Consider the following 11,945-nt stretch of genomic DNA (forward strand, 5'->3'; position numbering starts at 1 on the left):
CTCTAAGACAGGGAGAGCTTCATGAGTTGTCATGTTAAAGCCAACTTTGCCTGTTAAGATTTTTTTTAAAAAAATTTAAATAAGTCGTACCATGTCCCATTATCCATATATAGATTCTGATGTGCAATTAAGTCTTTAGGTCAAGTTAGAAAATGGTGGATTCTTGAAAATTTGAGTTTAGTGACTGCTTTTATCAAAAATAGTAATCGAATTTTATGATCTTATTTAGTTGCTTGGATGGTTATCTAATTCGCTACAAAAATAAAGAGAAAAATTTTGGTGGATTGTCATAGGGCAAGGTTATACTAATTGTTTCGTCTAAGCAACATATGTTTAGATAAAAATCAAAGCAAACACATTAAAGGAGCTAGCCCTGTTGGAGAGATGTTCTGTGCTAGAACATGATAGGTGGCATTTCCATCATATTTTTAAAATTAAAAATAAAAAATCTATCAAAGCAAGTGAAAAACAGTCAGAATTTTTTAGCAAAGTCAATTTGAGGAGTGCGAGAAACCTATTTGCAAAGTGCACTGTATTTGGGTGATTTTCACCTACACATATTTGTAAAGCAGCTTTCGAGACAAAACAATATCAAAAATTTTTGTTGGAGTTAGAACTAGGGGACGAGATGGGCAAAATTTTTAGAAAAGATCATGAATTTTTTCATCAAGCATTAGCTAGGGCAGATTGAAAGATAAATTGAAACAGTGTTGCTTCAATTGGGAAGATGTAAATTGGGATACAATGTTTTTGATTCGAGCCTTCAAGGGCTATGATTAGTTATACCAAAACAAAACCCCAAAATTGTAAATTCCTTGTTTTATTTGCAACAACCTTGACTTAATGGAAATAAATCGGAATAATCAAATCATTTCTTGGGTTCATATATTTTGGTTCGAAGGACACATCCAATTCATTTGCGGCCACTGAACTGATTGCTTCACAATAGGAATGAACAAGCCCTATGGAAATTGAGGAAGAGAATTCTGACCAAAAGCATTAGTTATAGTTACATCTCCACCCCCCTCATCGCATTGGCTCCTTTGCTTAGTCTTCAATCTCCTGCTTTCTTTTTGCATGTACCTCTAGAAACTGAGATCATAGTTTGAATCTTGAAGGATACATATTATATGTTCTAGTCGTCACAATAGCTTAATCATGTTCTTTTGTCATATTTCTTTGCACACATTCAAATCCTGTCCGCTAACATAAGCGACTAGTGTGCCAATGTCTTTTTTAGAAGGATGATCAGTAGCGTGTCAATGCGACAATACCTAAAGGAGATTTGGCAATTGCACGTAAAGATGCAGTGAAAACTTAAAAGAAGCGCTTTAGGGCAGTCAATCATGAAGGACCCTTTGATGCCAGGTTTTGTGCATCTATTCCCGTGATGATCACGAGCAAAAGAAATTTAATAGAGATAACATGCTATCAAATAAAAAGAAAAAGGACAAAAGATAGAAGCGCTTTAGGATATGTGACCTTTTCTTTTAGCAACAAATTGGCTGCTAGCCAAAACTCTTGCGACAGTGGGTTTGGGTTGTATCTTTCGCACGAAAGAATAATTTCTTCTTTCATGATATTGTCTATCGGATTATGCTTTGCATGGATCTGAAAGCACTCCAAACTTCTTCATTCACTGGCCACCTGCATAGATCTCAAAGCGGCCATTGTACATCTCCATTTTGTTGTCGCTATGTGACACAAAGATTGGGCCAATTTTCAGGGCTAAATGGAACCCATGCTAGATGGTTGGAACCCCTCGGCCCACAGTCCAAACCTAGTCATGCAAAGATCATGATCATAAGTAGTAGGTCTTAATTGCAGATGGTTGGGTTCCGTGACTGTCTTCGCAACCTGCTCATGGTCAATCTAAATGGTTAATCTGTGCCTAAGGATCTTGACTTGATTTGCTTCATGCCCTAGTAGGAGTTACAAACTAGCTGGACCAATATAGACGGCCCATGAATAATCTAGCCCAAACTTGGGCATGGGCCATAGGGCTTAACCAATGGCCCAGGCTCATACATTAGTTTAGTAAAGACCTATTTTAATCCTCCTGGCCTGGGACAATTACTTTATAACACGATTCGTGGTTGTTTGGAAAATCCCAGTCATCCTACAAATGATCAATTTTAATAATCTGAGACATCACCTAAAAATGGAGAAAAAATAACAACTAAAACCAGTACTGACCACCAGACTTTAGAAGGCATTCTAGAGCCGGACTTAAGCATGAGATATTAGGCAAAGGTCGGGATGGGACAGGCTCAAATAAGCATTACGAGAGTTATTGATGCAAAATTTCAGTCCGTTTCATCTAAAATAGTTTAGTCTAGCTACCTGTTTTTAGCATGAAAAAAATGGCTGCATGTTTATAATTCACATTCCCTAACCATGGTTACAGTACACTGGATTTCCACAAATTTCAGTCATTCAGGAAATGATGGGAGGACTTACCTTCGATGGCCGTCTCACTCTGGTTCAGCCCCCCAAAAAAGAAGAGAGGATATCAGGCCATGGTCATTTTTCTCTATTCCCTCAAAAATCTCCCAAACCTTTAGACATAAGGATGCATTTCCAAGCAGCTCAAAATGGCCGCCACATGAGACATCGAAGGCCGACTCTTCCTCCCATTACCAACGCACGCCGAGGCCACCTTCGCCATCCTTGCCAATGGCTTCATGTCCATCGGCACCCCTACTCTCTTCTCCAACACCTCCCCCACCTTTCCTTCCCTTATCAAAGGCAAAGCCCACTCAACCACCAACCCCCCTTCGCTCCTCCTGCCACTCAACAGTTCCAGTAACACCACCCCAAATCCATACACATCATTCTCCTTGCACACACCCCACCCCTCCCCATCATCCACATACCCCAACATCCCCCTTCTCTCGCTAGGCCCCATCAAGAAAGTGAGCCCATAGTCACAAACCCTAGCACCAAAGTTGGCCTCGATCATGACGTTGCTAGGCTTAATGCACCCATGCACGACGCTAGGTGCACTCCCCTCGTGAAGGTGCTCGAGGCCCCGCGCTGCCCCTGCCGCAATCCTTAGCCGAAGCCCCCAGTTTAACGCCTCTGGTGGCGGCCCGCCGTCGCCGGTCATCCCATGCAGGTAGTATTCGAGGCTCTTCATGCCCACAAACTCGGAGATGATGACCCGCTCGCCCGGTGCCTCGGAGAAGCCTACGATGGGGACGACGTTAGGATGGTTGGCAAAGGAGAGCGACCTGATCCTCGAGGAGAAGCTGACGCCGGGGTTGCCGAGGACAAGGTGGGGGTGGATGCGTTTCACGGCGAAGACGTCGCCTGTCGCTGAGATAGCCTTGTAGACAGTCCCAAGGTGGCCTTTGCCAACGATTTGGGACAGATGAAATCCGTCGGTGGCGGCCTCGATATCGCTCAGTGGATGGGAGTGGGCGTGCAATGCAGCAGGAAGGCTGGTGTCGTCGGGGTCGACAGCATGGCGCTTCTTGCAGAGGATGAATAGGATGGCAGAGAGGATGAGGAGAGCGATGCAGATGATAACAACAAGGAAGTCTTGGCCGATGGCGGAGATATGGTGATCACTCATGGTAGCATTCTTCTCTTTTTCTTGTTTTTTGATAAAAAAACAATGGGGGGCGGGGATATGTCTCCATAAAAGAAGTAGGAAGACGAAGCTTTTCTGTTGGGTAAAAGATGATGAATTTGTGTACGATTTGGTGAGGGGGGTTGAGCTTCCGATTAGAGCTTTTTATTCTGGTTTGTTATAACCAACGTGGTCATAAGCTTTTTGTTTAGGATGGAAGGTAGCGAGAGGACTTTGTCTATGAGTAATGGTGGATTAATTGGTGCACCAACCCACTGAACGGCGACTTTGTTGGAGAGCTTCTGGAGGCCAAGCATAAAACGACAGGACGTGGAAGTTGGGCAACTCAAAACTTGTTTGATTCGGGGAAAAAAATATTTTTTTAAAAAAATTTGATTTTTAAAAATATGATGTATGAAAAAATAATTTTAATATATCTGATTGATCTTAAAAAAGTGGTAGATTCATATTTAGTTCAGTATTTACTTTACGGAGAAAATTGTGTAAAATATCTAATATATCCTTAATAAAGAAAAAGACCTAATTTATAAATTTTTATGGCTGAAGAGTATTTTTTTATAAAAAAAATCTCAATTTTTAACTAGCAGAAAAATAGTTTTTTATGTCCCTCATGCATTTTTTCTTTTTTATAAAATATGAAAATCTTATTCTCATTAGAATGCTCCATTTTCATTTTTCTTCTTTAAAAATTCTAACCAAACAAGAGGTCTTTATTCATTTTTTTCAGTTGCACACTTTCTTTCTCTTCCTTTTTCGTGAACCAAATGAGTCGTTAATGAGGAGCCATATAATAATTATTATGGCAGTGCAAACCATGGTCACCAGAGAACTGATGACCAGCTAGGAAATAATCTTCATAACTGCTGAATCATTTTTCATATCATCTATCTATCAATAAATTTTGTTCATGATTTATTCATGAATTAGTGCTGCAATTGGCCTGCTGCTGTTTTAAATATCAAATTTTGAAGGTTAACCCAGTACATTCGGATTATTTATTTCCGATTTATCTCACACATGACAAAGAGGAGGCCACCAAGGTTCACTACAACAAAAACTATAATTGTCGACTCTATATTACCGATGCTAGATAGAAGCGTCGGTAAACTTTTTTTAACAACAAAGAATGCCGACGCTTCTAAAAGCGTCGATACTTTTTAAAAGCGTCGGCAATTATTTTTTTCTACTCTTACATAAGCGATGCTTTAGAAAACTTTGGAAAGCTCTTTATCGACCTTTATAAGTGTCGGTAAAGGTCTTAAAAAGTTTTTTTTTCTTGTGGTGGTTGTGGCCCTTTTATTTGGTCATACACCCCAAGATCTTCAGCTTCATAGCTTCTTCTTCCTTCTTCTTGGGTTTGGGGGGTGGGGTGAAAGAGGCAGTTTTATTGATGGTGCAAGGAAAGCCTCAGCCAATTACAGAGTCGTATGGATAGACCGATAGAGACAGGGCGCCCATAGCCTACTCAGAACTATGATAGAACTACGTTGAGATACAGAAGACCCAGTGGCTGGCGACAGGGGCGGCCCAATACATTTCGGAGCCTTAGGCGAACTCATTAGAAGAGACCTTTTTTATTATTATTTAAATAATAATTTTTTTAAATAAATATAAAAATATTTTAAAATTTTTATTTAAAAATAATTCGTCTAGCTTTTTGAGAAGCAAAATTACTAATTAAACTTTTATACTCAAGATCCATTAAAATACTATCTATTGCTAATTCTTGAGTTGAATTTGATGTAGTGTTATGTTTGTTTGTAACAACAAATCTATCTAGAGCTCCTTTTTGAGATTGAATGAGTTTATCAATTTTTCTTTTTTTTTTTTTGAGTTTTTCATACCCGCAGTCATATTTTCTATTAGACAATTTAATCTATAAATAATATTATCAAACTAAACAATTAAAAAAACACCACAACCAAATCAAAATATAAAAAAGTTAAAAATGATAAAACTTAATTGTGTCAAGAAAAACAAACTCGGGCTCCGACAAGTAGTGCCGAACTTAATTGTGTCGAGAAGAGGTGGAATTAATAGTGCCGAACTGGACGACGAGAAGAGACCGAATAGCGCCGAACTGCTGAAGTCACAACCAATCTACAATTGGACCAAAAAATAACCAATTCTAAATTAATTACTTAATTAAATAAAAATTAATTGGACCAAAAATTAATTAATAAACTAAGTAACTAACTCACCTGTCAGTCCTGCCTCACTGTCGGTGCCTGGGAATGGGATCAGTGGGAACTGGCCAACTGGGAACTTGGGAAGTGGGAGTGGGACTGTGGCCTCTGGGAACCGAGTCAACCGACCCGTGATCGTGGGTCGGTGGGTGGGGGCCTTCCCTGGGCCGGGAGGAAGTCGAAGACTCGGAGCCGGATGAGCCGACTGCCGAGGACGACGAGAAGAGCCGGGAGGCCTCGGTCGCCGCGGAGCCCGGGGGCCGGAAGTCGGAGGTCGGAAGTCGGGAGTCGAGAGTCGGGAGCCGGGAGGCCTCGGTCGCCGCGGAGCCCGGAGGCCGGAGGAGCCGACTAGCCGAGGATGGCGACTCGGCGAGGAGAGCTGGAGAGGAGAGGACGGGAGGCCGGAGGCTGAAGCTGAGGAGGCCGGAGCTCGGACCTCGGAGCCGAGGAGGAGGGAGGCAGGCTGCAGGCAGCACGAACGAAAGCAGAGGAGGAGGAGATGGTGGACCGTGGAGCGGACCGTCCGAGCGGTCGAGCGGAGCCGAGGCCCGAGGAGGCCGGAGGACGGGAGGAGGCCGAGGAGCCGAGGACGGCGACGTCGGCGAGCCGGCGAGGAGAGCTGGAGAGGACTGAGAGCCGAGCTTAAAATCGGGAAGACGCCGAAGGGACGCACTGTAGCCGTGTAGCGGCGTACGGGCGGAGCTCGGTAGCCATCGCCCAGTCCCCTCCCCGTCTCAGCCGTCTGCCAGACGCCACCGCCACTGCCCAGCCCCAAGCCCCCTATCCTTTCACATCCGTCGTCTACTCGTCCGTCACCCACCCTAATTAAACAATAAAAAAAAAGTGGCCGTCGGTGGGGGCCTTCCCTCGGCCGGGGGCCTTAGGCGACCGCCTCGGTCGCCTAAGGCTCGAGCCGGCACTGGCTGGCGATGGGCAAGCAGGTAGCTAGGGTTTAGAAGAAGGCCCCTAAAGCCAAATCACTTATTAGAAGTTGTCCATAACAGCCATGAGACAGCCCCTAAAGTCCGCAATTACTTGAATCACTTATTAAATTGATCAAATTGTGTAACGTATATAGCTTTCATGAGTTACAAGCCAATTAATGCATATTAGCCGGAACACCACCAATCGAATAGATGATGATCAAAGAATGGCACAAATTAATATTTACGTGCACCATAAAATAATGTACCATCACCTGAAGGCCTTCAGGTGAAGATAGGCATAAGTAATCGCCAATGCCTTTGGCCTGCAATCTTATAAAGCCATTAATATAAAACCCGCTTGCTCTCTTGCCTGAAATACGTGTGTCCCTTATCTAGTTATCTTGCGGATATTCTGGCAACAGCGTCAGAAACAAACTGGAACGAGTAGAGGCCTCTTTCTCCGGCATTTTTCTCTGGATTTCTGTTACCCATGTCACAAAGGCCATTACTCAAAATAAGCAATTGTTATGGGAAAATTTATGGCCACCTCAAACAAGTAACCAAAACCCCTCCACGATTCTTGTAAAACGTTTGCTTCTCATCCATTTCAGTTTCGCTTCCTCTTCCTCGCGAGCCATATTACAAACACATCCTCCCTTCCACCACCCTTCATCCTCCTCTCATTTCCCTTTCCTTCCCTGCATGTTGCAGATGCGTGGTGAAGAGTGCAGAAAAGATATGCGATGATGGAAGAAAACATGTGTGATGAAGAAGCTCAGCAGCAGGAGGAGGAACCTCTCTTGATCCCAAAATCATCCAACAGCGACCGCAAGACTCCTAAACGGAAAGCAATCAGAAAAACCTTCAAGAGCACCGCCCATCTTGCAAACCTCCTACCTACTGGCACTGTTCTTGCCTTCCAGCTCCTGTCTCCCATCTTCACCAACCAAGGCCGCTGCAATGCCAAAAGCTGGAATATGACCGCAGGCCTCGTGGCTCTCTGTGGACTGTCATGCTTCATCCTGAGCTTCACGGATAGCTTCCGGGACGAGTCTGGCAAGGTTCGGCATGGGCTGGCAACATTCAGGGGCTTGTGGGTTATTGACGGAACTGCACCCCTTCCTCCACAGGTTGCAGTTAACTACAGGATTAAACTCATAGATTTCATCCATGCATTCATGTCGATACTGGTTTTTGTAGCGGTTGCTTTGCTTGACCGGAATGTGGTGTCATGCCTTTATCCAACCCCATCTGAGGAGATGAAGCAGGTTCTCGCTTCACTGCCGATCGGTATCGGAATTTTTGGCAGTATGCTTTTTGTTGCTTTCCCCACCAGGCGGCATGGAATCGGCTTTCCACTCTCTTCCCAGTGATGTCAGTTGTTCCAACTCTCTGTTCTTCCGTGTTCTTTTGCTGCAAGTGCAGTCATCCATTATGAAAGCCCTTATGGAGAGTAGGATGTATAATTTAACATAGCAAACAGCACTGTGTTCATACATTTACTGTTTAAAGACAGCTGGTAGTGGTAGAGAAGTTATGAAGAAGCATTCTGAAAATCTACTTGTTGGACATTATGTCTTCTTGGTAATGAAACTTCCATTATTTACTCTGAGAAGAGTATCCAGTTTATTCTTTCTTTTGATAATTCAAAACGATATTAATAGATATTATGAAATTAAGTTGCAGCAAATCAGGTACCCCATGCAATAAATTAAGAAAAGTTCAGAAGAATGTCTTTAACAAAATTGCCCAGCCAGTATATTTTCTTTTACTTTTGCATGGTAAGTATATCGCAAATTCATAGAATGTGGCAAAAATGTGGCAAATTGCCCGTGTATTTTTTAAATGGATTGGCATTTTTTAAAGTATATATTCTCAGGAAGCATGCTATTTTTTAAAGCATTGCAAAAAACATTCCAGAAAGTTACAAAAATGTACACCTATGTTAACTTTTCCATTTGATGAAAATCAGCCAGAGAAAGAAAAGACTTGTCAATCATAGTTGGCAGTCCAAGATTTCAGGTTGTGGTCTTCACCTTCTCTTTTGCAGCCAGATTATGTAAACATCCATTAGGTTCTTTTCTGCATTACATCTTAGAAAAATGCAATGAAGGTGAGTATCAACAAAGGTAACAGAATTCCAATACCAAGTTCAGATTCCAGAACATTATGGTAAAGAAAGACGCAAAATTACAGATAATGGCAAAGAGATCTCTCTGCAAGTTCTTTGCAGGCAGGCGTTGCTTCGAAAATCCATGAGGCTGATGTTGATGGGTTCTACAGTTAGGAAGTGTCTTGATCTAAGGCAATAGCAGTATAGCACTATTAAGTTATCTATGGTCATAGAACTACATTTGATATGGGGAACCATGAATCTATAGATAAAGAACTAAATGTGCTAAAGAACCTAAAAATTAGCTGTATGTGAAGGAATGCATGCATAACCAATTCAAAGGGGGGAAAATGACTAGGAACAATGACATGTCTTCAGTGATATCATCAAAGAGCTCATTGGCCAGGATGAGAATATTTTCTTCCTCTTCTTACTTCTCTTGCCTGCTTCCTCTCTTCATTTCCTGCTCACTCTTTCTCCTTTCTCTTTTTTCTGTTCTCGAAAATACTACTCCTCTTGGTCTTCCCCTCTTTTCTATATTTTTGCAATTAAACTTGTATGGCTATTCCCTTGTTCCCTTACTTTCAAATTTATCCTTTTCTTATTTGCCTTCCTTTTTTTCTCTTTTTTCTTTTTTCCTTTCCTGTTTCTTGCCCCATTTATTTTTTCACTGAAAGAACTAAATGGTTGCTCATTTTCCCTTTTGACTTTAAACTTTGTTTAATCCGGCACAAACAGCCTAACTGCCTAAGGCACCAAGAAAGTGCAGACGGGTCCCTAATGCCTACAATCTTTTACATTCACAAAAGGAGCTTTATATACTCATTCTGCAAAGTAGAAATCACTAAAAGGTATGAAATAATTACATTTCCTTAACAATCTGATTACACTATCCCCTTGTTAGTGGATAATGTAAAGCTAAAATAATTATTAAAGATCATATCTACTAATATCTGATGAAATTTTAAGGTAAAGTGCCATGTGTCTAGAATCTAGATGCAAAGGAATTATGATATCACAAGAGATATGAAGCCATAGAATGATATACCTTGAAGTAGGCATGCGGATCCTGAAGATGGTCACTGCTAAGTGGATTCCTGACAGCAAATTGTCATCTAACATATGATCTAACAAATTTTCTTGCATAAAGATCAAACTTCAATCATGAAATAGAAATCCAAGATGACACACCTTTTGCTGTCCGCATCATGCGATATGAATTCAGACATAATGACCAGATGGCTTAAAAATCCAAAACTTTTCCTGGTGGCAAGCATCACAGCCTCCATGGTTGGCACAATACAGCCTCAGATTGCTCCTGGAGACCAGAGAGACTAATCCACAACCAGCTGATCCCGTAGAACTTCATCTGCTTCCCGGACCTTCTCCATTCCCAGTATCCAACCAGGTTGCTCCTCTGTGTCCTGATTAGGTGCGGAGCAGCATCTCATTAGCAATTCGTGCAGCTTTGTGCACATCACCCTTCTCGCCGAAACACTTCACTAGAAAATGGAATTTCTCTGGTTCGGTAGAAATGCTCCGAGTTCTCATGCTCTGATATACCTGAAAAAACCGGGTTGAATTCTGGCATGGAGACTCCATGTCACATTGTTTGGCGAAATCCCACTAAGCACCATTTCGTCCAAGTAGTCAGTAGTGTAACTTTTTTTTTTAATTATTATTATTATTTTTTTATGTCAAGGGGGAGACAAAAGGAGCCATCTGGCTTTTTATTGACGATTAATCATATTTACTATAAAAATCCGTGCAAGCATGTGCCTAGTCCCACTTCTCCATCGATTATTTGTTTGATAGATCTGGAGTACTTATACAAGATTAAAGAACCCAAATAATACATTTTAACTAGCCATTTTGGATGAGCTTCTCGCTTAGTACAAATGGTATTAGAGCGGACCTGGCCCATAACTTATGTTGACTAACAAACACTGCAGTACGGATCCATTGGGGCTGACCACGGGCCAATCGTGGTGTTGTAATTAGATTTGAATTCTTAGTCCGACGAGAACGTCAAGGCTTGAATGGGGAGAATATATAAGGACCCGAGTAAACATGTATTTATTCCCACAAGCAATTTCACAAAGAAAAGTAGTGCAACTGACAACGGTAAAAGAGCTACCATTGTTGCTCATATGCCGGAAGTGACCTAAGTTAGAGGACACCAAATCTATGCAAATTATCGGGAAAGTCCTTTTACTAAAAATCCATTTCATGTTTTTCCATAAAATAATTGCACAGTCCCTACATGGGAATATGAAATCTGATTCTTAATGTAACCAATAAACCATGAAGAGACTCAATATCAAATTTTATTTTTAATATTCTATAGTTATATCATAAAACCTAAAATTTGGGACTTAATACAAATAATAAATTATGGAGGGAATAGTTTTCAAAATTGGTTTTGCTGTATTTCATACAGTGATCATGGAATAATTCTATGATCACTATTCACATGAATAGTCAATGTACTATAAAGGGATTTATTATCAATTTTTTTTTCATGTTTAATACGGTGATGACCAAATGGTTAGTCAATGACCAATACCAAACACAAAGTTCAGAATTTAATGCAATTGATTATGGATGGACCCTTTATCAAATTTCATTTTTCATGACCTATACAGTAACCAAGAAATGGTTCTAGAGTCACCAAATGGAAATACAAAATATGAGCCTTATTAGAAATAATAAACTGCATGCATAGGGGTCTGCTGTGAAATTTTATATTGCACACTTCATATGGCGACCACAAAATTGGTAAGTTCGTAACTATATGGAATAATGGAATTCGAGCTTGTTTTATAACTAACACACTGCATAGGAACTTGCAACGAGAATTCACTTTCCATATTTTATATAATATTTATGGAGTGGTTCCTTGGTTGGGTTGGGCCAGAATATGTCTTTAACTTCATCCAATACCATTAAGGCAATGTGCAACTACTGAATTCAAGCAATAAAACTGCATAAACGTACTCTAGTAATACTAATCAATCTGATATCGAGAAAATAAAAATATCTCACATGTTTCAATCTTAAAATTCTTATATAAACCAACTTAGCCCAATTTACTAGATCCCTAATCCCCTTAAAAGAAACGCAAC

At 41.0% G+C, this 11,945-nt stretch overlaps 2 protein-coding genes across 2 annotated transcripts; one reads left to right on the forward strand and one right to left on the reverse strand.

Annotated features, from left to right (window-relative positions):
* Positions 1-2,351: 2,351 nt before the first annotated feature.
* On the reverse strand, positions 2,352-3,711 carry LOC103713250 (serine/threonine-protein kinase-like protein CR4). Its single transcript, XM_008800115.3, has one exon. It carries the CDS (start codon positions 3,575-3,577, stop codon positions 2,561-2,563), a length of 1,017 nt encoding a protein of 338 aa, XP_008798337.2. The 5' UTR covers positions 3,578-3,711; the 3' UTR covers positions 2,352-2,560.
* Positions 3,712-6,865: 3,154 nt separating this feature from the next.
* Positions 6,866-8,645, forward strand: LOC103713249 (protein DMP6-like). The gene has a single exon (XM_008800114.2). It carries the CDS (start codon positions 7,451-7,453, stop codon positions 8,078-8,080), a length of 630 nt encoding a protein of 209 aa, XP_008798336.2. The 5' UTR covers positions 6,866-7,450; the 3' UTR covers positions 8,081-8,645.
* Positions 8,646-11,945: the final 3,300 nt, after the last annotated feature.

This window comes from Phoenix dactylifera, chromosome 11 (assembly GCF_009389715.1).
Source record: "Phoenix dactylifera cultivar Barhee BC4 chromosome 11, palm_55x_up_171113_PBpolish2nd_filt_p, whole genome shotgun sequence".
Lineage (NCBI taxonomy): Eukaryota > Viridiplantae > Streptophyta > Magnoliopsida > Arecales > Arecaceae > Phoenix > Phoenix dactylifera.

Coding starts and splice junctions, on each gene's coding strand:
- LOC103713250 (XM_008800115.3), bottom strand. CDS start 3,577: ATGAGTGATCACCATATCTCCGCCATCGGCCAAGACTTCCTTGTTGTT.
- LOC103713249 (XM_008800114.2), top strand. CDS start 7,451: ATGATGGAAGAAAACATGTGTGATGAAGAAGCTCAGCAGCAGGAGGAG.